Below are 23,387 nucleotides of genomic sequence, written 5' to 3' on the forward strand. Positions count from 1 at the left end.
TGTACGTTCCTCACTTTCTGATTATTACTTAGCCTACCCACAGCTGTTGTGTTACCTTAATATACCAAGCTCAGTGTTTATACCTGACTTCTTGTCTCCACAGCAAGCCCCAGCCCCCACTCGTCCTCAGCTGTGAGTGTGGACTTTGATGATGGGGACTCTGGTAAAATACCCATAGCTCACATTCGTCTTCTTCCATCGGATTTTCCTATTGTCGGTAAGTAAACAAACTTTTTCCTTTCACTATTTTCCAATTGTGGGTAAGTAAACAAACCATTTCCTTTAATGATTTTCAACACAAAATTTTATAGTATTTTAGTGAAATGCGGCCACTAAAGATAAAAGATTACTGCAGTCAAAGTAGAATTTTAAGTTGTATAAAAAGTTTCAGGTTAAAAAAAAAATATTAACTACATTTTTTAGTGTTAATATATGCAATAAAAATTACTAATTACTAGACCTAACCATTTTAGCAATGTACCAGATATTCTTTCAAGTATTCACATTGCTTGAAGTTAGCGTTGTTGAACTGTTAACTCCTTAAAGCTATGTTAGATTGTTGACAATGTACACAAAACGCCATGACTTTGTCTTGACAGAATATGAACCAGACCCACTGGAAAATCTGCCCAAACGTCGCCGCACCATCACATCAGATACCTCCCTTAATAAGAAAAGCTCAACAGCTAAATCTGCTAAAAAAGAGAAGAAAGATGATGAGGAGGAGGAAGAGGAAGAAGAAGAGGAGGAGGAAGAAGAGGAACCAAGCGACAATGATGACAAATCTGACTCGGATGACAGTACAGGTAAATAGTTGTCATAATGTCAGTTACCCTGACAGATGTTGTCTTAATGTCAGGTACCCTGACAGATGTTGAGATTTTAATGTCATTTACTCTGACAGATATGCAGTTTGTTGCGATGGGCGTATAAGGTACTCTTCAAGCCTTTCCCTGTGTTTACCCCCTAATCTACAACTGCTAACTCCAATACATGTCACTTACCTTCTACATAAGTGTACAATCATTGCTGTTTCATACAAAATACAACAGAAACAGTATAGTCCAAGATTAATAAAGATAAACAAAAGGGACGCTACTCTAAACTTACTCTTATTGTTTACATCACCTTCTATTTATTAATCTATCTAACCAATTCATAATACAGTTATCTTTGTGCATTTAACCTTTACAAAATGAAATAAGAATGTCTAGAAATGATTTGCTTTTCTAAAAAATGCTGTTAAGGTGTATTGAAATTTTTTTTAATTATCACCATCATTAATTGATCTCTAACGAGTTCATTGTTGCCCTAACAGTTTATAAACACAAACAAAACCTTGATTTACTCTTGCCTTAACAGCTAATAGAAACAAAACTTCACTCCACTATCTATTACCTTACGGATATAAAGATTGCTGTTCTTTTGACCAGCCTGTAATTTATTTTGACTCGACAGCGTCCAGCACAAGAAGAAAATTCTGGCACTGGGCAGGAAAAAGCACAAAACGGCCTGGGCTGAAGGGGAAAGCCAAGAAAATCTTCTACAAGTCCATCGTTCGCAACAAGGAAACCATCAGCGTGGGGGACTCGGCTGTGTTTGTCTCCACGGGGAGGGCCCACTGTCCATTTATTGGGCGGATAGAGAGCCTGTGGGAGGGCTGGGCCGGGCAGATGATGGTCAAGGTCCAGTGGTACTATCACCCAGAGGAGACACAGTCAAGTAAAAAATTGGCAGACCCTAAGGTAGGTTGGTAATGGCATGGAGCTGGGGGGGGGGGGAGAAGAGAAATTGAGTAGACCCTTAGGTACGTTGGTCTGTTAAGTGTCACCACCACAGCATTACAGTGACATCCAATGTTTAAAATATTACAGCCACTTGGGTTAGCCTATACTAATTTGTCAGATGTACACTTATGCTCACCAAATACAACTTTGCCTGGAAATCTCTTCGTATTTTTTCACTATCAACGGTCATTCATAAATGATAAGATGGAATTTAAGCAGAATTTTGGACCCCCACCCGTTTCAGCATCTTTACAAAATGCTAGACCCCCCCCCCCCCTTTAAAAAAAAAGTCCAATAGCCACTTATTTCATGATTTTATTTTAAAGAAATTCTAAATTATGCGGGCACATTGTTTAACTCCAACCCCTTTCCTAACTAGCTCAATACTACCTATCATTCCATTGTGTTTGATCTCATTTGTGGACAACTCTACTTTAATAACTGATTGACTTATATATGTTTTCCTGGTATGAGTCAACCATGTATAATTTAGTTTTACTACAAATTATGCCCATCCTGCTGTATGGTATTTGTGGTCCAGTTCACACCTCCAGCCTATAAAAAAAACGCAACCTCAGACTATTGTAAACAAATTTTTTGAATTCCCAAGCAAACAAAAAATTAAATAAAATTATATTTTACTATGTAACAGTTTAAATATGGACACATAGACACTTAAGCTTTGAAAATCAAATCTTCAGTAAAGTATAATTTTAATAAATGTGTCACTTATTATAATTGTTTCTAATTCTATTGTAAAATCCTCTTGATTCTCATAGTATATTTCTTTCTATCCCAGAATGCCCTGTCACATATTAATGTATTTTCTATCCCAGAATGCCCTGTTTGAGTCTCACCACCAGGATGAGAATGACGTCCAGACAATCTCCCACAAGTGTCAAGTGTTAACGTACAGCCAGTTCAAGAAACGGGCCGGCGAGATGGCCAAGAAGGGCCAGAGCCTGGGTTCCAACATCTTCTATGTGGCTGGCTTCTATGACCCTTCCCTCAAAGACTTGACCTTTTGCCCTGGTGTCTCCTGACAAGGTTGATGGAATTTGCTCTGTTGCATATTGTTTTTATAGGATTCATATGTACACAATGTACAGTTGAAACAGAAATAAGTTTTTAAAGGATTCATATGTACACAATGTACGGTTGAAGTAGAAATAAGTTCTTGAATAATTCTTACGTACACAATGTACAGTTGAAGCAGAAGCAAGTGAACTTCACTGTTAAAATTTGATATGTTGAATCATTCAGTTAGAATGTCATAATTAATCGAAAAACAAGTTAACTTCACTGTTAAAATTTGATGCGCTGAATTATTCAGAATGTTATGGGTGAAATTTTGGTATGTTTTATAGAAAAAATTTAATAGTTAATGCCTGGCTAATTTTATTTGCTTGAAATGACTGAAAAAGTTATTTTTAGAAAATGTTGACATAAAAGATTTGAGGCCATTTGATTTGTGTAATGAGAAAAGACTTGTGAAATGTTGATGAATGGGATTAAATGGCCTGTGCCATTCCCCACCACAGAAGATAAATATTTTGTAAAACTTTGCTGCATGTTATTGTTGTTTAAATGAACCAATACATTTTTTTAATCTTAACATAAGTTGTCAAGTTTTTTAAAAAGTATTACAAAGTTCTCTTTGCAAAGAGAATACCTATATCCCATTAGATGAATTGGGATATGCATATAATATCTAATGTACATTTTTAAACAAATATATTTTTCTTTACTGTATGGCTCTATGTGCCAAATGAATTTTTATAAAATGTAGTTACTTGATAAAGATCTGAAACAAACAAAAAATACTTTATCTTAAAACTGATATATTGAACAATTTAAATTCTCAAAGGCTGGATAAATTGTATGATCAGATGAAAATATGGTTTTAATTTTCTTTACACATTTTTTTGAAACATTTCTTTTTCATACTATCATAATTTTATGTTAACCGACTTTTATAAATATATATCATTGTTGAATATTTAAATGTTCATTTTTAAAATGAAACAGTTCTATGACTTATGTGAGATTTATTTGTAATTAACTCTTTTGTTTTATCATTGCCAAGTGACTTTTAGATACATTTGATTTTTTAAAAAATCTGTACAAATTTGTGGTGACTTTTGCTATGCTGCTCAGTCATTTCTTGATCTTTAACAGTTATCAATTTACTAGCATGGTATCAAGGGTAGCTGAGAAGCATAATCTTCTTTAGTGAATAAGTACAGGTGGGGGTGGGGGATAGTAAAGGACTTTTTTGATGAGATGCTCAAGTTCAGTATAATGTAAACAGACGACAAAAAATGTTGATTGAATGTATTCTATTACTCAACTTGACTGGATACAACAGCATAATCGAGCTTGTTTCAAACATACATAATACATGAAGTTTGTGTTGTCATATTTTCAGCTGTCATTTGTATTACCAGATGATTAAGACTTGTAAACACTATTTCTTCAGACAAATGATCTTGTTACACCTGTTTTGTGTATTAAACATAGCAATATTTGTACGTGTTTCACAGAAAATGAGATTTATTTTGAGAAACATGAATTAAGATTTTAATTGCAATAAATTGAGTTTTTACTATGTGATTGTAGAAAAAAAAATGCTTTCATCCGCAATAATTTGATTTATCATTAAAAGATTTAAATAAAATTTTATTTTCTGGAACTGAATTTATCTCCCCTGCAATCATGTTTCTCATTAGGTAGATCTAGCTACTGACTCTACCATACACTTGTCTGCCACTACTGTTGTAGTGATTCTACCAAACACTTGTGTCTATCACTGGTTGCCCCCAAGATGTACATAATCTGTTGGCTTAATTTATATCCTGTCTTCTCTAAGTTTTGTGACTCCCCATCCTATGAGTTGGATGTGATATTTCATTTGTTTTTGTGATATTCTTATCTCCCCTGCTTAACTGGTTGTCCTGTCAAGCAGGGAATTTTAATTAGTAAACAATTTAATTTTATACTTATGGCTTCAACCATTTGATGGTTAAAATAAATAAAAATAAATTTTAAAAACATGCACCATTGTATTTTAGATATTCAGAATCTAAAGAAAAAAAAATTTGATTTTTTTTTTTTTTGCTTATCAGAACACTTCCCTATATTTTGTTATTTTTAAAAGAATGGCATTGCATTGTGATGGGAATGGTGTTAGGGAATGACAGGTTTGTTGGTTATCTGCAAGTCATTTCTTTGTTACTCCAAGTCCCAGTTTTTTATCTCATTTTTATCTCCTTGTTCAATCTTATCTGTGCTTTTGGTTGTTTTTTTTTTTTTTTGGATCTTTTTTTTAAGTACAGATTTTTTGATTGGTTGTAGAAATGGGACTTAAAGACACAATTTGCGATTGGTTAATATCAATTTTTAAGAAAGAAAAATAAAACTTCCCTATTATTAGTTTTCCATAACTACATTTTTACTATTTAATAAAACTGTTGAAGTTTATTTTATTTTCTATCATATAATTTACATAATTGAAAAATCATTTTTACATTTATTTATATTTTCCCAATTTTTAATTATTCATGTTTTTAAAAATGTTTTTATTTCTAATGAACACTCATAAGATTATTAAAATAAATATTTCAGTAATCAAATTGCCTCATCAACCCTAATTAACATTACAAAAAATTTCAATTAATGTTGAAGCTTTCTTAATGTAATCATATTAAAACAATATACTGTACATTTTTAATTGTAGGCTAATTATTTTCCCAATTAGCCTAGCAACATGTTTTAATATTTATGAGATGATTTGCCAGGATTTTGACAACTGTTGTGTTCATCATTGTAGAGTTTAAAACATATCTAAGTTGAGAAAATGGTTGCACCCCTTTACCGCTGTATTTGAAAGAGGTTGTCTGAGTTGAAGAAAATGGTTCCCTCCCTTAAAGCTGGTGTATGTGAATGCTGTTGTGTTAAATGGAATTATATCTAGCTGGATAGCTCTGGGGTATTTGGTTGTCTTTCACTCTCTCATGTTTCATGCAGACCATGTCTGCACTGAACAGTTTCTTGTTGCATAAGTGCATTATTTTTGTTTGACAACTGAAATCTTTTGTTGACAGAAAGCTGTATGGCCACAATCATCTTGATACATTGGTTTTTTGTTTTACTTCTTAACTGAACAAAAAAAACAATACTTGTTAAATGAAACCCATGTACACAATTTTGCTTCGTTGATTAGTACTTTGTGGTCATCTGGTGTTGGTGGCCACTGATCCTGTTAGGGTTGTGGCTCAGGATTTTTGGTCCAACTAGATAATTATCATTCTATTAATAAGGAAACAGCACATCACACATTGCAACTCACTTTACATTACATGGTTAAAACTTCACATTGGTAAACCACTACAAACCTTTTTTAGTTTAGGGCTGTCCATAAACAATAATTCAGTTACATAATTTTCACAGATTTAATAAATTTAACTGCAATATATATCTAAAAACTCCCCCTACACTAATTTAACTTGACAGATCCGCCCACCTTTAGAGCAACCATAATTCTGACTAGCATCAATATTTTATTATGTATTTTAGAGCAAGGCAACATTTAGCTGAACTTTTTAAAAAGCTGTCATTCCTGTAGCTTATTGTCACAAAAGTTTACATTGCATTTTTATGTGTGGTGTCATGTATGGACAAACTACTACAGCAAACACCACATTTTATTATAACACCACTAGGCAATACCTGGTTACATCCCATTGTTAAACTACACATCCTGTAGTTACACCACCACACATTGCATTGTTACACCACACATTACACAGTTAAAACCACATCCATCCCATAGTTACTTCACCACACATCCCCTTGGTACACAACATCCCATAGTTCCACCACCTCACATCCCATAGTTACTTCACCACACATCCCATAGTTACTTCACCACACATCCCCTTGGTACACAACATCCCATAGTTCCACCAACTCACATCCCATAGTTACTTCACCACACATCCCCTTGGTACACAACATCCCATAGTTCCACCACCTCACATCCCATAGTTACTTCACCACACATCCCATAGTTACTTCACCACACATCCCCTTGGTACACAACATCCCATAGTTCCACCACCTCACATCCCATAGTTACTTCACCACCTCACATCCCATAGTTCCACCACCTCACATCCCATAGTTCCACCACCTCACATCCCATAGTTCCACCACCTCACATCCCATAGTTCCACCACCTCACATCCCATAGTTCCACCACCTCACATCACATAGTTCCACCACCTCACATCCCATAGTTCCACCACCTCACATCCCATAGTTCCACCACCTCACATCCCATAGTTCCACCACCTCACATCCCATAGTTCCACCACCTCACATCCCATAGTTCCACCACCTCACATCCCATAGTTCCACCACCTCACATCACATAGTTCCACCACCTCACATCACATAGTTCCACCACCTCACATCCCATAGTTCCACCACCTCACATCCCATAGTTCCACCACCTCACATCCCATAGTTCCACCCCCTCACATCCCATAGTTCCACCACCTCACATCCCATAGTTACACCACCTCACATCCCATAGTTCCACCACCTCACATCCCATAGTTCCACCACCTCACATCCCATAGTTCCACCACCTCACATCCCATAATTCCACCACCTCACATCCCATTGGTACACAATATCCCACACCCCCACCCATGTTCTTGTTACGCCACCACTGATGGTCTCTACCAACACTGTACTGTCCACTGCTGCTCTCTCTGTGTTTACAAGCTGTTCGCCTCATCAAGCCTTGAATCATCCTATTGATAACTGTTACATGAGATGTTTCTTCACTGACAACTGTGAGGTTGCCCTGGTTAGGGGAATGTGACACTTTTTATTATTATACAACTTGTTTTGTTTTCAATCATGTACATGCTCTTTAACTCTTGTTTTAATATGTATTGTTAAAGTTCTACAACTCTTGTTTTAATGATGTAAAAGTTCTACAACTCTTGTTTTATTGATGTAAAAATTCTACAACTCTTGTTTTAATGATGTAAAAGTTCTACAACTCTTGTTTTAATGATGTAAAAGTTCTACTATTATTTTATTGAATGCTATAAATGTTACCTAATTGTTTACTTCTGATAAGTGCATTATGCTTTGATTAACTGTTTATATGCCACTTCAGATTATGCTTTAATGATGCTTTCATAATGAGAAAAAAAAACACATTTTTACTCTACCCTTTAATTTTTTTTAGATTTACTTATTATTTTAACATCTACATCTATAACACAATTTACTAATAACACAATTGTTTTTTAAATAACCTGTTGTTTGCCAATTAACTTCACCAATTCATTTGATGGTACATGGTGAGCCACAGTTAGTGTAGGTGAAAAAAAAATATTGCTTTCATTTGTTTGCTTTCAATGCTGTATTTAAAAAAAAAAAAAGAAAAATTTATTAAAATAGAAATCATGTTAAAATGTTGGATTGTCTTTTTTTTTTAATACAGTCACTGACTAAGGTCACAATTGTTTGTTTAGTATGGTTCAAATTTTGAAACATAAATACGACCAGTTTCTAAAAGAGCAATTTCTAATACACTTGCACACAGGGTGTGTATATGACAGTATTAACATCTAACTCAGTTTAATTGCAAATTTGAAAAATTTATCGAACATAAAAGTACAGTCACTAGGTTGTAATAATTATTCAGGAGAACCTGGTAATAATTGTTTCAACGATATCTACAAAAAATTTTTCTAAATTTATACAATTACTGCATATTTAATAGTAAAATAACAGCATGAAAATCGTTATATCATACACTAAAAATATTTTATCAGCATTTTGAAGAAGTTTTTAACAACTCTGGTTCAGACTAGGAAATTTTGAAGTCCTGACAGCTATGTAGGGAAAATGTTGGCTTGAAACTGTTGAAAGGCTGAATATAACTGTCATTTTATGGAGCAAATTCTTAGTGCTTTGAGTACTTAAATGAAGCAATTGCTAGATGCCTAAATATTTTATGGAGCTGTTCTTGATGCCCAAAGTACATCCTTAAATGATGTCACACTCGGAGGGAGAGAGGGGTACGGGATTTTGTGACGGTGTGTGAAAAGGGTGGAGGGTGTGGGGGGTCCAGAAATTGTGACGTCACACATTTACATTTTTTTTTCAAATAGTAATTTAAGAAAATGAAATGTAGCCGTTATTTCGCGTTTTAGGAAACTGAATAAATTGTGGTAGAAATCGATTAAAATATTTGTATGTTGTCCGAGCTCAGTCAATACTTTAGAAAAAAAAATCGATGTTTGAAAAATTACAACTGCAATTTTTGAGGGTGGTTGTAGACTGTGGTGTGAGGTCATTTAAAAAAAAGGGGGGGGGGGGGTCAAGCCTTGTAACGATGTGGGACGTAAGGGAAGGGGAGGTAAAATCGTCAACTTATGGATGACCTCTAAGCCTTAGTTGTATGGAGCAATTTTACTTTTCAAAACTTTTGGTTGGCTAACGCATAAGTGACATGCAAGGTACGGGAGCGGGGATATGGTGGTGCTAATGTCAGCCGCTAACATTGACTACGATATTTTCATACACAAAAAAAACCACCTGACTTTAGATACCGCCCCAGTAAAGTACAAAAAAAAAAGAATTAAAACGAAAATAAAAAAAGTTAAGGCTAGCATGTCGTTACATTTTCAGCACTACTAGCGCCCCTAACGACAGTTTCATGACCTCCATCTGAGCAGTGACGAATATCAGCCTTGCGTGGCGGGCAAAAGTTGAGTATTTTCCAGGTTCAAAAAGTAACTGACATAGCGGTAAAATGCGAACTTCTTCCCATTTCAAAGGGTAAATGACGCCGCAGTACATTGGAAACGTCCAGCTACTTCAAGAGAATTGCGAACTTCTCTAGCTAAAGAGATAAGTGACATAGCGGTAAATTGCGAACTTCTCAGTTTAAAATGTAAATGACACGGTGGTAAATTGCGAACTTCTCCCTAGTTCAAAGGGTGAATGACACGGGGGTAAAATGCGAACTCCCCCTCCCCCCAGTTCAAGAGGTAGTGACAAGTGTGTGACCCAGATGCCGGTCGAATGTTCCAGACCAAAAATTCCTGTCTACTTAACATACCTTTCATGACTGAAGATCCCTACCGAACGGTTTGATTGTTCTACCTCCAATGGTTTTGGTACTGAAGTGTTTTCGTTGTCATTTATTCGATAGGCTAGGGAATCAAACCATTTACAAGTCGAAATGGCAATTATAAGGGTGTGGGGGGGGGGGGTATTATCCTGCCAGTGTAAAGTACATTGTGACACACACTTCAACCGCCTGAATTGATGCATGTTATATTTGACTCATGGGCGTAGCCATGTTCCCCCCCCCCCCCCCGACTTAGTCTCTGATTTTTTTGGACACGTCTGGAGGACGCAATGTACGATATTTTGTTGTTTTCTAAACGATTTTACACTACACCACATGTTAGAACGTGCTTAGTCATCACATGTACGGTGGGAATCAGCAAAGTGGAGCTGTGATATGCTTGGTTGATTTCCGAGGGCGTGGTAAAGTGTAAGGATTTAATGGGTAATTATTCATCAAACATTTATGCAACCTCTAAAAGCTTAAATAATAAATGCATACACTTAAAATCGACTTAATTTTTACGTTTTAAAATTAAAACAAACACAAGACATCCTTAAGCACTTATTTAAAAATATCATTTAAAAAACAGCAAAAGGGGAGCACCACAGCTCATCAGGAAGAATTCCTTGAACGAGCTGACCCGCGACGTAGTATACGCCGCCATCTAGTTGTTTTATTTTCTGCTTATCAGCAATTCATAATTTGTGAATTCAACACTACCCCCTCCCGCCCCCTTCCCCCCCCCACCCGTCCTTCCCCCCCCCCCCCACCCGTCCTCCCCCCCCCCCCCCCGCCCGTGAAAGCAGCTGTTTACAAAGAAAAGATCGATCAGAAATTGTTACCTCCCCTTCGTTTCAAATCGTTTAATACTAAATTATCTGCCCCTAATAGCAGTCACTAACCCGGCTATACGATTGTAAACATTCGAAGTGAACCTCAGCTCACCTGACAGGTGGGGAGGAGGGTGGTGGCTAAGCTGCGTGGTGTTTTCTATGGTCTCCACGAAGAGAACTATATATATGTGTGTGTGTGTGTGTGTGTGTGTGTGTGTGTGTGTGTGTGTGTGTGTGATTGTTATAGCTGTAAGCTAGTGTGTGTAGCCACTCCACAACGCTATAGCTGCTAGCCATTCCACACCATGTTATAGCTGCTAGCTAACATGTTATAGCTGCTAGCTATTTTGGAAGTCAACGAATCCACACAGAGGGGTTGGCAATAATCAATAAAAGAAGCAGAGTTTACGCAACTTCAGAAATAGGCCTACACGCAAGAAGTTATATGTTATATTGGGAAACTTTGTCTCAGATTTGGTGTAAATGTTAGTATACATTTTTCTGTTAGACATCTTACCGCCCCCCCCCCCCCCAACTGGAGCACGTCCACAGCCCTGTGCCCTGAAGAAATAAAAAAAACAATATATCTCATATAGAAAATTTATACTATAACCAGTGTCACCCCTCCCCCGGAAGTGTCAAGTGCCCTCCTGGAGAAAAGAAAGACACCCTGGTTGGAATTGTTGTCCTACATTTGGAGTAAAATCTTGTAGACTTGGCATAAAAATAACGTGCTTACTTTTACTTTTAGAAACCAAAGTTAATGACCTCCAGTATACGTGTTTTTTAACTAAATACTGACAATTTATTTCCTAACATTCAGCAACTTTTTAACTGAATGCAAACAATTTCCTAATATTTGTTCCGGACATTCAGCAACTTTTTAACTGAATGTTAACAATTTCCTAATAGTTTCTTCAGACAACTGTAGCAGCTCTCCGTGTTTAGCGTGACCTAAATGAACGACAACCAGGGGCGGAACTACAGTGCCGCCAGACCCCGCAATGCGGGGGGGCCCACGCCATTTAGGGGCCCAGAGCCGACCATAATAAATTTTTTTATAGTTAAAAAAAAAGTAAATTTTCTTTCATTTTTGACTTTTGTAAAAAATTACCGTAGCTGCGGTTGGATTATCTTTATTCTATAGACACCACCCCACGCTCTTGTTTCATCTTTTTCCCTTTGTTTTTAAACAACTTTGAAAGCCGAGTATTTCTCCTACAATTAAACTTATCAAAGATAAGCAAATGTTCAAACCACTTCCATGACTTATTTCCCTTTTTAAAAAAATAGTCAAATAGGGGTAATCATAAGCTCCTTTTAATAGATTTGTACTAAACAAATTAAAAAGCAATTACTTCTCTTAATTATTATTGTTTTATAAGTAATTACTAAAGAATGATATTGTATAAAAGGGAAATGTATTGAAATGTATTAAATCAATAATATTTTAAACATTAAAAATATAATTGCGAGAAAAAACATAAAAATAAACATAACACGAGACACCATTACTTATACAAAGCTTTCATATTTTATATTATTTTGACCGACAGGATGCTAAAAGGGCCTCTATCAAAAATTAATTAAAACTGATTTTCACAAAAACACGCTAATGCACTTACACACATGACATGATGTTGAAATTTTTTTTTAATGATGTTTTTCAAATCCCGAAAAGGACAGCAATGAGTATCCTATGTTCGTATTATGTGAATGCACACACACACACACACACACACACATATATATATATATATATATATATATATATATATATATATATATATATATATATATATATATATATATATATATATATATATATATATATATATATGGGGGGCCTAATAATTTTTTTTGCGGGGTGGCCCTTTTTTTCTAGTTCCGCCACTGACGACAACTTCATATTTTAATCAACATAAATTAATAATTCCGCTCCTGCTGCCCACTAACTGTACATTCATTATCCCACATGTCAGTTGAACAAAACCCGACTGAATTGACAAGTGGTTTCGTCACAGCCAATCAATACAAACGTACGGTTTCCATTGTGTGGAGGTTTATCGTACCTTTTGTGTGAAATGCTAATGAATGACGTCAATGACTTTTGGTCACTCCACCCACCCGTTTGTGTGTGTGCGTGTTTGTATGTATGTGTGTGTGTGCGCACGTACAATCGCTAGGATTCTAATATACCTGTTAAGACGACCTCTGCTGCCTCGCCTAGTATCATCTACTTCAATAGCTCAGGTAAGGTTTGCTGAATTCGGGTACGGTAAGCATTTTTTTTATTCAACCTCGTGTGAATGCTTTTTTTTTAGATTAAATTAATTTTATATTTTGTGTGGGTCTACATTATTTATGTGTGCTCGTTGCTTGAATTCGAAATAGTTCAATTTTGCTGAAAGTTGGAAAAGTATTCGGTCACAGTCAAGAACGATAACTGCTGTAACTTTTGGGGAACTTAGGTTGCCAGATTTTTTACGGTTTTACAGCCATTTGATAGCGGGTGCAGGTAGAGGGGGTAGTGCATGCGAGTCGTGAAGGTTTGTCTTGATGCCATACGAGTTAAACGGTTGTGTGGTGTTTAACAACAAATGAGTTCTATGGCTTGCTGAAAATAAGGTATGTTTTGTCGTTAATTTAAACACTTTAACTTTAAATCTTTTTGCATTCATTTTGGATATGAACAAAAAAAAATTGATTTGAAAAAAAAAAGTAATTATTTATTTATTAATCGTACCGATAGTGGTATCTAAAGAATTATTTTAATTAGTCAAAGCAACTGTGTTGTGTAACATGACTAGGTGAGAGCTGATTCTTTGTTTCGTAGAACACATTTATAGTTATATGCTATATAAATTATGTAACCACTCAAGAAAAGAGCCAGGGAGGTTTTTTTTCTACAGTTGATTCTGTAGGTTCTCCGCGTTGATTCTGTATGTTCTTATTCTGTATGTTCTTCGCGTTGATTCTGTATGTTCTTATAATCTGTATGTTTTCAGCGTTGATTCTGTATGTCCTTATTCTGTATGTTCTCCGCGTTGATTCTGTATGTTCTTATTCTGTATGTTCTCTGCGTTGATTCTGTATGTTCTTATTCTGTATGTTTTCAGCGTTGATTCTGTATTTTCTCATCGTTGAGTATGTAACCTTGCAGGCTAACTCAATTTCGAAACGGTTAACTCATCAATAGGTCTGCCAAGTTGCGAGATGTTAAATTTATTACCAGATCATAAACATATCAATCTCGCCTGACTGGCAAAATAAAGTTTGAATATTTTAAGAAATGTTTGCGATTAATATAAAAATAGTATTTCTGTATCCCTTTGTTCAAATTGACTGAAGGCCTACTTGTTTGAAGCTAGGGATGATCGTGTCTCTCTCGGTCTTAGTCTACCCTAGATATGCCATTAATTTAGTTCCATACAATGCAAAAGTGACAAATGTAATCCTTCTGACGTAATTTAATATTAATTTGAACTTTCTTACATGCAATCGCTGATTTAGAAATTATCAACAGCCACAACTATTTGTGTGCGTGTTAACACAATAATTGTGAATCTTTTCTACTACAAACGAATTGTGTTTGATGGTGTATTCTGTAAAACACTATATAGATTTAATAAATTTAAATGTAAACTTTGAAGGTTATAACCGGAAGATCAGCATGATTGGGTTTCCGGGATTGTATCAACCAATCACATCTAATGTTACATAAAGCTATTTAACCATTGTGACTACTATTGATCCCAATGTTAGCCTGACTTGTGTATATACTGCGATAAAGCAGGTATACAGCTGGTAATGTATGTAAACTATAGCCTAGAAACACCGTTACATCGATTAATTGACTACATTCTCCAAAATCAATTGGGACCATGTTTGAATGTGTTCTTAAAGAAAACGGGCACTGTGTATGGTGGGGGGGGGGGGGGGGGGTCTGAATGATTCGACACAAATTTAATCAGACACGTTAAACCTGGTAGGGGGGTGTTTGATTTGGTGGGAGGGGGTGTTCTATAGTAAATTTAATTAGATTGGGTGGAGGGAAAATGTTTCTATGGGCTCAATTTTGTCATTGTTAAAACTGTTGGTAACGAAGAGAATTTCAATTAAAGAAAAAAGTTAATAAGTCAAGTATTTGTTGCCTAGAGTTGACGTGCCGTTATGTCCCCCCCCCCCCCCCAATAAAAAACAAACATATTTGATGAATATGACACCAAAAATTGGGCCTGCTGCCCGTCTCTCCCAACACCACCACTGATCCCGATAAAGTAACACTAAAACATGTTTGATGCTCTCTTCTGCTTGTTCTACTGTATTCACCTAACATTCCTGTAGCTGTCCTCAGTTTCTTGCACTACTCTGATGTACCAATCTGTAACAAAAAGTGTAACTGTGCTACACTAGTTTCTTGCACTATTTTGATGTAAAAATCTGTAAATTGTAACATAATGTGTAGCTATACTAGTTTCTTGCACTATTCTGATGTAACAACCGGTAACCTTTGTGTAACTGTACTCGTTTCTTGTAACAACCCGTAACCTTTGTGTAACTTTCCCCAGGTGTCACCGTGGCGGGCTGGAGGGAGATCTGCAAGAGCCCGCTGCCGTGTGTTGGTCTGGTTGATGTCGCTGAGGGATTCGTCCCCCACACAGGGAGATCCTGGTACGTTGGCCTCAACAGCCTGTCCCTGTCCGGCGTGACCGCTGCTGCCTCGAGCTCACACCGCTCCACCGCCCGGCACGCGCCCGTCACGGAGCGCTTGACGAGCAGACGGGAGTCGTCTGTAAACTACATTCAGGCGACCGCATCTCCTGACGTCGTCGTCGACTCGCTCCCACCACCAGCAGACGATATACCAAACGAGCTGCCTCCGATCGTTTTATCCGACGAACCCAGCCTGAAAATGTTCAACAACTCCCCACCTAGCTCGCCCCTGTCCCGGTTCGCTTCCTCGCCCCCTAGCAGCGCCTCAAACCTGTTTACCCTCAACCACCAAGAAGCCGCGGCCATGGTCCGCGACGTCCAGAAAGACGAAGACTCCCGCCACTGCTACATCCTCAACCTTAAACTTCGACCTTTGTTCAGCGATGACGTCATATCCGGCTCGTGTCTCCGGAAGGTACCCCGCCTCGTCAACGGGATTCCCCTGGGCGCCGGGTACCTCTCCCGCGACCAGCTCGGCGCCATCAAGTGGCGTCTGCTGGAGGGCGGGAACTCGGAGCTGACCTTCATCTCGACCCCGCTCTTGAGGGAGGAGGCCGAGGAGTGCCGGAACACCCTCCGGGACCGGCTGGTCAAGCAGGCCCAGGCGGTGTTCGGTGACGTCACGGTCAAGGCCAATCTGACCCTCTCCAGGTGTTTGGACTTTGGGGAAGATTTTCTCCTCAATGATATAGCGGTCAACGTAGGGGAGGGGTTGCAGTTCAGGGACTGACCTTTGGTTAGGTTAGGTTAGGTTAAGTTGGTTAGGTTAGGTTGGGTTGGGTTAGATTAGGTTAGGTTAGGTTACGTTAGGTTGGGTTGGGTTAGATTAGGTTAGGTTGGGTTAGGTTAGGTTAGGTTGGGTTAGGTTGGGTTAGGTTGGGTTAGGTTAGGTTAGATTAGATTAGGCTAGGTTAGGTTAGGTTGGGTTGGGTTAGGTTGGGCTAGGTTAGGTTAGGTTGGGATAGGTTGGGTTAGGTTAGGTTAGGTAAGGTTAGGTTGGGTTAGGTTAGGCTGGGTTAGGTTAGGTTGGGTTAGGGGGGTTTTGTGGAAGTCAAAAAATAGAACGTTGCATTATTTTTTAAATTAACCTATTACAGTGGCCATTATTAACGTTGTTGTACATATTATACAAGAGTTATGACCTTCATCTCTGTGATATCTAGCCAAGGACATTTGTGAACTAACCATAACCCATGTATACATTTTTAGCTAATCATATTTTATTTCTAATCCTTGTGCTGACTTTAGTTAACCCTAATATAAACGTTACACACATTTTGAACTATCAGATACACCTATGTCATGCAATAATGTCCACCTCAAATGAGATAATCCTAGGTATACCCAGTGGCGGATTAAGGGGGGTGCTGAGGGGGCTGCAGCTAGGGGCCCCCGATTTTTAGGGGCCCCCAAATTTCCTTTTTCAATCATAGTAAATTTTCCTTTACAGTGAAATTTTTGGATTTTTTTTTTTTTTTTTTTTTTTACTATAAAAACCAATATTTTAATATTTGAATCACAAGTTTATTTCAATTTTTTATCAAAATATCAAACTCGAGCACACACTTTAGTATAAATACCAGCCCGGACAGCGTTTGCTTATGACAATAAGTTGGGTTGATTTTAGAGTTAAAAACACAAACGGCGGTCGAATTATGACACATAAATAACATGAATCTGGTGTGAAAAATCTATGATTAGTATGATTTAAACTTTTAAAAACGCTTATAGGCCTTTACTTTTAGTGAACGTTAATATCGGGTGTACAGGCCAGGGATGCTGTTCTTTAAATGGACGCCTGTGGAAATCCAACTTTTTGTGGGCCTCAATAATGGATGATACCTAAGAGGATGGAGGTGTGGTTTTTTTACGCTTTTGCTGTGCTTACTGTTTTTAGATGGACCTAGTTAAACCTCTGTATCTTATTAATAATTTCCTACATAGAGTTGTTTGAAATTCTCTTTTTTCTTTTTACGTATGCAAGCAAACAAGTGTCAAAAGTCTTTATCGTCTGCTCTATAACGACATTATAATATTCTTATAGATATTTATATTTGTTCAATGTTAGTCTGCATTTCCAGCTTTCATATACCCAATATAAATATTTGAATGACTGTTCACTAACTATCGTGACACGGATATACCGGCTCAGGAGTTTGACTCCCATTAGCCAGGGAGGTCAACTTCAACTAACTGACAAATAGTGGACTGAATCAGTCTCACGAAGATGTTGGTTTGTAACACTACATGATGGTCGCTTATCCGTCCGTAGGCTCTCACCAGGCTCTACTTTCCCCACCACCAGCCGCGGGACGTCGTCCTACCGTCTGGTGCCTGGCTAGGTCGCGGGGCAGAGGTCGGAAACTTCAACAGGCCTAAAGTAAACAATCATACATTTAGTACTGCTGACGTAGTTGATGGATCTCGCCTATATGTGTTTTTATTAGTGTGTGTGTCGTGGCAGTGGGTGGGGACAACATATAATCATGCTAAAAATGAGTATATATTGGTTAGATGATAGGGGGTCGGCGTGATCGAGTCGGTAAAGCTCATGGATGCTTAACCGAAATGTCTCGAGTTTAAACCCTCGGGCAGATGATGCTCGTTAGCTGGGGAGGGACAACTCCAAAATCAAACATCTGCTATAGTTTGCTCTTAGTAAGTTAGTTGGACAAAGGCTATGGAAACAAATTAAAAAAGAAAAGCAGGCTGAAATCGGAGTCAATGGTCTCAATGGCGCATAACCAGTTGACACGTATACTTAATTGTGTTGGAGGGCACCCCTTCCAACACTAAAACTTAGAACGAAGAAGAAGAGAAGAAGAAGGTTATATGTTTGTATCCAATTTACCGCTCTTTTAACACAATTGACAGCTTTTTAAATTAGCAGTTTTGTAAATATCGTTGTCGAATGTTCCTATAAGTTATAATAATCCATTATTATCTTGAATAGTATGTTGATTAGGATATATATATATATATATATATATATATATATATATATATATATATATATATATATATATATATATATATATATCAGGGGCCCCCAAAAAGTTTCAGCCCGGGGCCCCGGCCAAGCTTAATCCGCCCCTGGGTATACCGATATTGTTGTCCATATAATGTATTATGAATGTTATTGGATGGTCTTAATCCGGAAACGAACTCTCGGGGTTAGCTGTGATAATGTTTGCCATCATCGATCAAGCCTTAAAGACAATGTCTATGTTAAGTCAGTCAATGTTATGTAGCCTTTAGACCATGTCATGTTATGTCAGTCTTTAGGCATAGCCAATATCAATGTTATGCCAGTCTTTAGGCAATGTCAATATTATGTCAGTCTTTAGGCAATGTCAATATTATGTCAGTCTATAGACCATGTCAATGTTATGTCATACAATGTTAATGTTATGTAGTCTATAGACATGTTGTCAGTCTTTTATAGATAATGTCAATGTTATATCAGTCTCTGTCTATAGACAATGTCAATGTAATGTAGTCTATGAAGTTTGCCTACGACCAGGAGTGATCTACTAAAATGTTATTTTAGTTTCAGTGCTTTGTGATTCTGAATTTTAAAGTTATTTATTATGCGTATGTATATAGGTAAAAATGCAGTATGAAATAATCAAAAGATGATGTAGTTTTATAACCGATTTAGATGTGCGTGCCTCTAGATAAGTTGACCTGTGTGACGTAGGTGATGTATACCATGAATGTGTTTGGCCGTCTCTCTGCTTGTATTAATTTCTTTCTGATATTGTGCGATGCCTTACGCCTCTATCCCGCCATTCCCAGTTGTGACAAATTAAATTAATATTTTTCTAACTCGTTTTTAATTTTAATATATAAGTCTTGTTTGTGGGCTATTCTGTAGTTGTGTGCGTGTATATGTTAGTGCGTATGTTGGTGCGTATGTTGATGCGTATGAGTAGGCCCAAGAGTTAGCACTATACAAATATTTGTATGTGTCTTTAATCTGTGTTTGTATGTTAGTGTGTTACCTTTGTCTATAAATGTATGAGTTAGTCTGTGTGTTTGTAAGTTTATGTGTTTATATGTTTACATGTTAGTCAATGAATGTGTCTCTTAGTCTTTGTGTGTATATGCTAGTTTGTTAGTTTACGTATGTTTATGTTAGTCAATGTGTGTGTATCTTAGTATGTATATGTTAGTCTGTGTGTTGGTCTATGTGTGTAGGTTAGTTTATTTGTGTGTTTAGTAGTGTATGTGTATAGTGTGTATGGTAGTGTATGTGTGTTTGTAGAATTGTGTGTGTGTGTGTGTAGTCTGTGTGTATATTGGTCTGTGTGTATTAATTTGTGTTGGTAGCTTTGTGTGTATGTGTTAGTATATTGTTATGTGTATGTTAATCTATGTGTGTGTGCGTGTGTGTTGATAGCATTGTGTGTACAGGAAATACAAGGCCGTGCATGTTTGTGTTTCAGTCAACAACCTGTTGGTCTCACGTCAAATAAAACACACCATACATTTCCACCAGCACAAGTCATTTTGTTAACATTTACATTTTGAAGACTTTAACTCTTTTCTTCACTATCATTACTATACATTTATCTCTAGCAACTACAAATCTGAACTCAAGTCAACATGTATTTCACTGTGGTATCTTCCTCCCCACTACCCCCCCCCCCCCCCCCCCTCAAGCTCTGATTAACCTATTTTTTGTGTAAGCGCAAATTGAAGTATATAGGCTAAAAAAAACTACCTGAGACAAAAATTGGCAGTGTATCAACCTCCACAAGCTGGCTGGGAACGGTGCCAGAGTTGTGGGGGTAGGGGGGGGGGGGGGTTAGGGGAGCTCACCTGTTCGCTGGCTGTGACGTCATAGGTCGTATGTATAAGCCACAGCGTCGTCTGAAAACTCAAACAAAAGATATTTGTTTTACATTCATGGAGTAGGTGACTGGCTAATTTATTCAGATATGTCTTATATTCAATATAGAAATTGGGTCTTAAGTCAGAATGACACAGACACGTAGAGAGTAATGTCCTGCCCTCAGACAACGACAGCCCTGCCCTGACAATGACAGCCCTGCCCATGAAACGACAACCTCACATACTCAAATATGACGAACATAGAGACTTTACTTACGTGACCTTCAGAGTTTCTTCCAGGCATCTCTCGGGGGGGGGGGGGGGATAAGTTAAATGGGGCAGGGACGTGGGAGGTATAGCTTCTCTAACCGACAACGATGTCCAAGTAAGATACATTTGAAATTAGACATCAAACATGTTTTGTGACAAATTTTTTAAATAGTTTTCTTTATTTTCATCTACACACAAATTTCATCAAACATTAAGAAAATATAACCAATGTGTGTAATCGGTTGGTTATTTGAACGATTGCATAGTTAAATATTCATAAACATAGCCCCTCCTCCTCCCAAATTAGCAATGCAGTTCTTTTATTTCAAAGTTAAACATTTAAACATTGAGTTTTTAGTACCCCCCCCCCCCCCCCACACACACACACCACTATATTCTTCTGCTCACACAACTAGGCCTTCATTCATCTTGTTGATTTTCATTGACGTAAGAGAAAAACAACAGCTGTGTCGTAGTAAAAACAAATACATCGTTGGAAACGTAACACACTGTGTACATCATGAGCATCATGGGTAAATGTATTGGCGTTACTTCAGGAGCCATGTTGTATAGAAAAGTAAAACACAATAGTAGATAGACTCGATCTAGATCTAAGTCTGATTTGATTATCGTTTGGCGACAGAACATTTTTATTGTACAGGTTTAACTGAAGAGTTCTTAATAAGATTTTTAAACTGCTGCTTAGTCTACCAAAACTGGCGACTACACATGTGCAGTATTTCACCCAATGGCTTCGTTTATTCAACACCCCACGATATAAATACAGTCTATAACTCATGCGATTTTCTGAAATTACTTTTTTATTGATTTGTTTATTATTTTAAAACAAAAAAAAAACAACAAAAAACTACACAATTTTAATCAAAACGAGTGAAACATCTTTGGAAACAGCAGAGTCTCCTTCATAAAACAGATGAAAGTTTCTTTAGCTTTGAGCTGGTGCCAAGTCTAGATGTAGGAAGTTGTTAGAACAACAGCGATGAAAGAGACTTTAATCCTCGGACGCCTATTTATCAAGGGCGGAACTACAGTGTCGCCAGACCCCGCAATGGGGGGGGGGGGGGGGGGAGGAAGAGGAGGCACGCCATTTAGGGGCCCACAGCCGACCATAATCAATTTTTTATAGTTAGAAAAATTAATTTTCTTGCATTTTGACTTGATGATTGTTTTGTAAAAAGAATACTGCAGTTGCAGTTGTGTTATCTTTATTCTATAGACACCATCCCACGCTCTTGTATATTCTTTTTCCCTTTGTTTTTAAACCATTGTGAAAGCCGAGTCCTCTTTCTTCTAAAATCAAACACACGCTGTTGTCGGCAAAATTCTTTTGAAAAGAGGACGCTACAAATTAAGACGAATTCTGCTTCTTTGTAGCGTTGGTTAGGGGTCAGTGGCGGAACTAGAAAAAAAGGGCTCCCCCGCAAAGAAAAAATTAGGGCCCCCTATATATATATATATATATATATATATATATATATATATATATAAAATCTATATCCTAACTGAGTAATTAAGTCTACTTCATTGCAATAAATAACCATTCTGAGAGAACAAACCAGACAAATTTAGTCCTTTTTTTTTTTTTTTTTTCTCCGTTCAATTTTGCTCAACGTTTTTTTTTTTTTATTTGCAATTTAAAACAAGTACATTAACATTAGCAAATTTTATATAGTTGAGTTTATACATATACAAAATAAAACGATAGTTTTTAGGTCCATTTTTGACAGGTCTTTTACTATAGGAGGGGTACATTTGCAACGACATCAGCATATTTTACATTTTTTTTTAAATGTTCTTAAAAAAAAAAAAACAAGATGAATTTACAAATGTATACACCTTTTTTACTAAATTTTATCATCTAATGAAACCATTTTGTCCGGATGAGCGTATTAATAATAAGTATGTACATGGTTATCATATTTGTTTTATATAGATCTATGTTGTTATACACAATTTTAAGGGATAATTAGTAAAAGGGGTTAATGTAAAATGATAGTGTTGGAATCCGGCTGAGGAGGGATTGACAAAACTTGTTTAAGTGGTGAGTACAGCGTGTCATATTTGAAGAGTTGTCCTTCTCGCTGTTTATGTTCTGTCGTCTGCATATATGTAAGAAATGGATCAGACAAATTTAGTCTAAACTCATCTTGGGTTAGAAATAATCATGGATACTACAAAAATTGCTGCTCAAAAATATATAAAGACGTAAGCTTGATTCGTGAATGGTTTCTCTCGTTATGTTTATTTTTTTCATTTTTGGCTTTTATAATATCAATTTTGAAAAAAATGATTTTTATAGCTATAACATTGTTTATTACGTCTTATTTAAATAACAATTCAGAGAATCAATTGCTTTTTAATATACATAGTACAAAACTATTTAAATTAGCTTCGTGGGCATCCCTATTTTAAAGAAGGGCAGTAAGTCATGGAAGTTGTGTGAATGTTTGCCTACCTTTCAAACTATAGCTCTTGTAGATTTTAAAATATTTTTCTACGCAACAATCTCTGCTATAGTAGACCTGTTTTTTTTTTTTTTACAAAACCACTTTCAAGATGCATGAAAAACATAATTTTTGAAAAAAAAATTCATTGTTTTTTGGTCGGAACTGGGCCCCTAAACGTCCTGGGCCCCCCCGCATTGCGGGGTCTGGCGGTATGGTAGTTCCGCCCCTGTTAGGGGTCCACAATCCATTGTGATTTTACAATATAAAATGTACTTTTTTGTATTGGTAGAACGACTATTCTGTACTATCCGGT

At 36.9% G+C, this 23,387-nt stretch overlaps 1 protein-coding gene across 1 annotated transcript; it reads left to right on the forward strand.

The window, feature by feature from the left end:
* Positions 1 to 8,811: 8,811 nt before the first annotated feature.
* Positions 8,812 to 16,409, forward strand: LOC131938069 (uncharacterized). Its single transcript, XM_059295961.1, has 3 exons — positions 8,812 to 8,850; positions 12,992 to 13,037; positions 15,356 to 16,409. The coding sequence occupies exons 1-3, from the start codon at positions 8,812 to 8,814 to the stop codon at positions 16,228 to 16,230; spliced, it is 960 nt and encodes a 319-aa protein (XP_059151944.1). The 3' UTR covers positions 16,231 to 16,409.
* Positions 16,410 to 23,387: the final 6,978 nt, after the last annotated feature.

The sequence above is a fragment of the Physella acuta genome, unplaced genomic scaffold, assembly GCF_028476545.2.
Source record: "Physella acuta isolate Inbredline_101_S28 unplaced genomic scaffold, ASM2847654v3 ptg000232l, whole genome shotgun sequence".
Taxonomy (NCBI): domain Eukaryota; kingdom Metazoa; phylum Mollusca; class Gastropoda; family Physidae; genus Physella; species Physella acuta.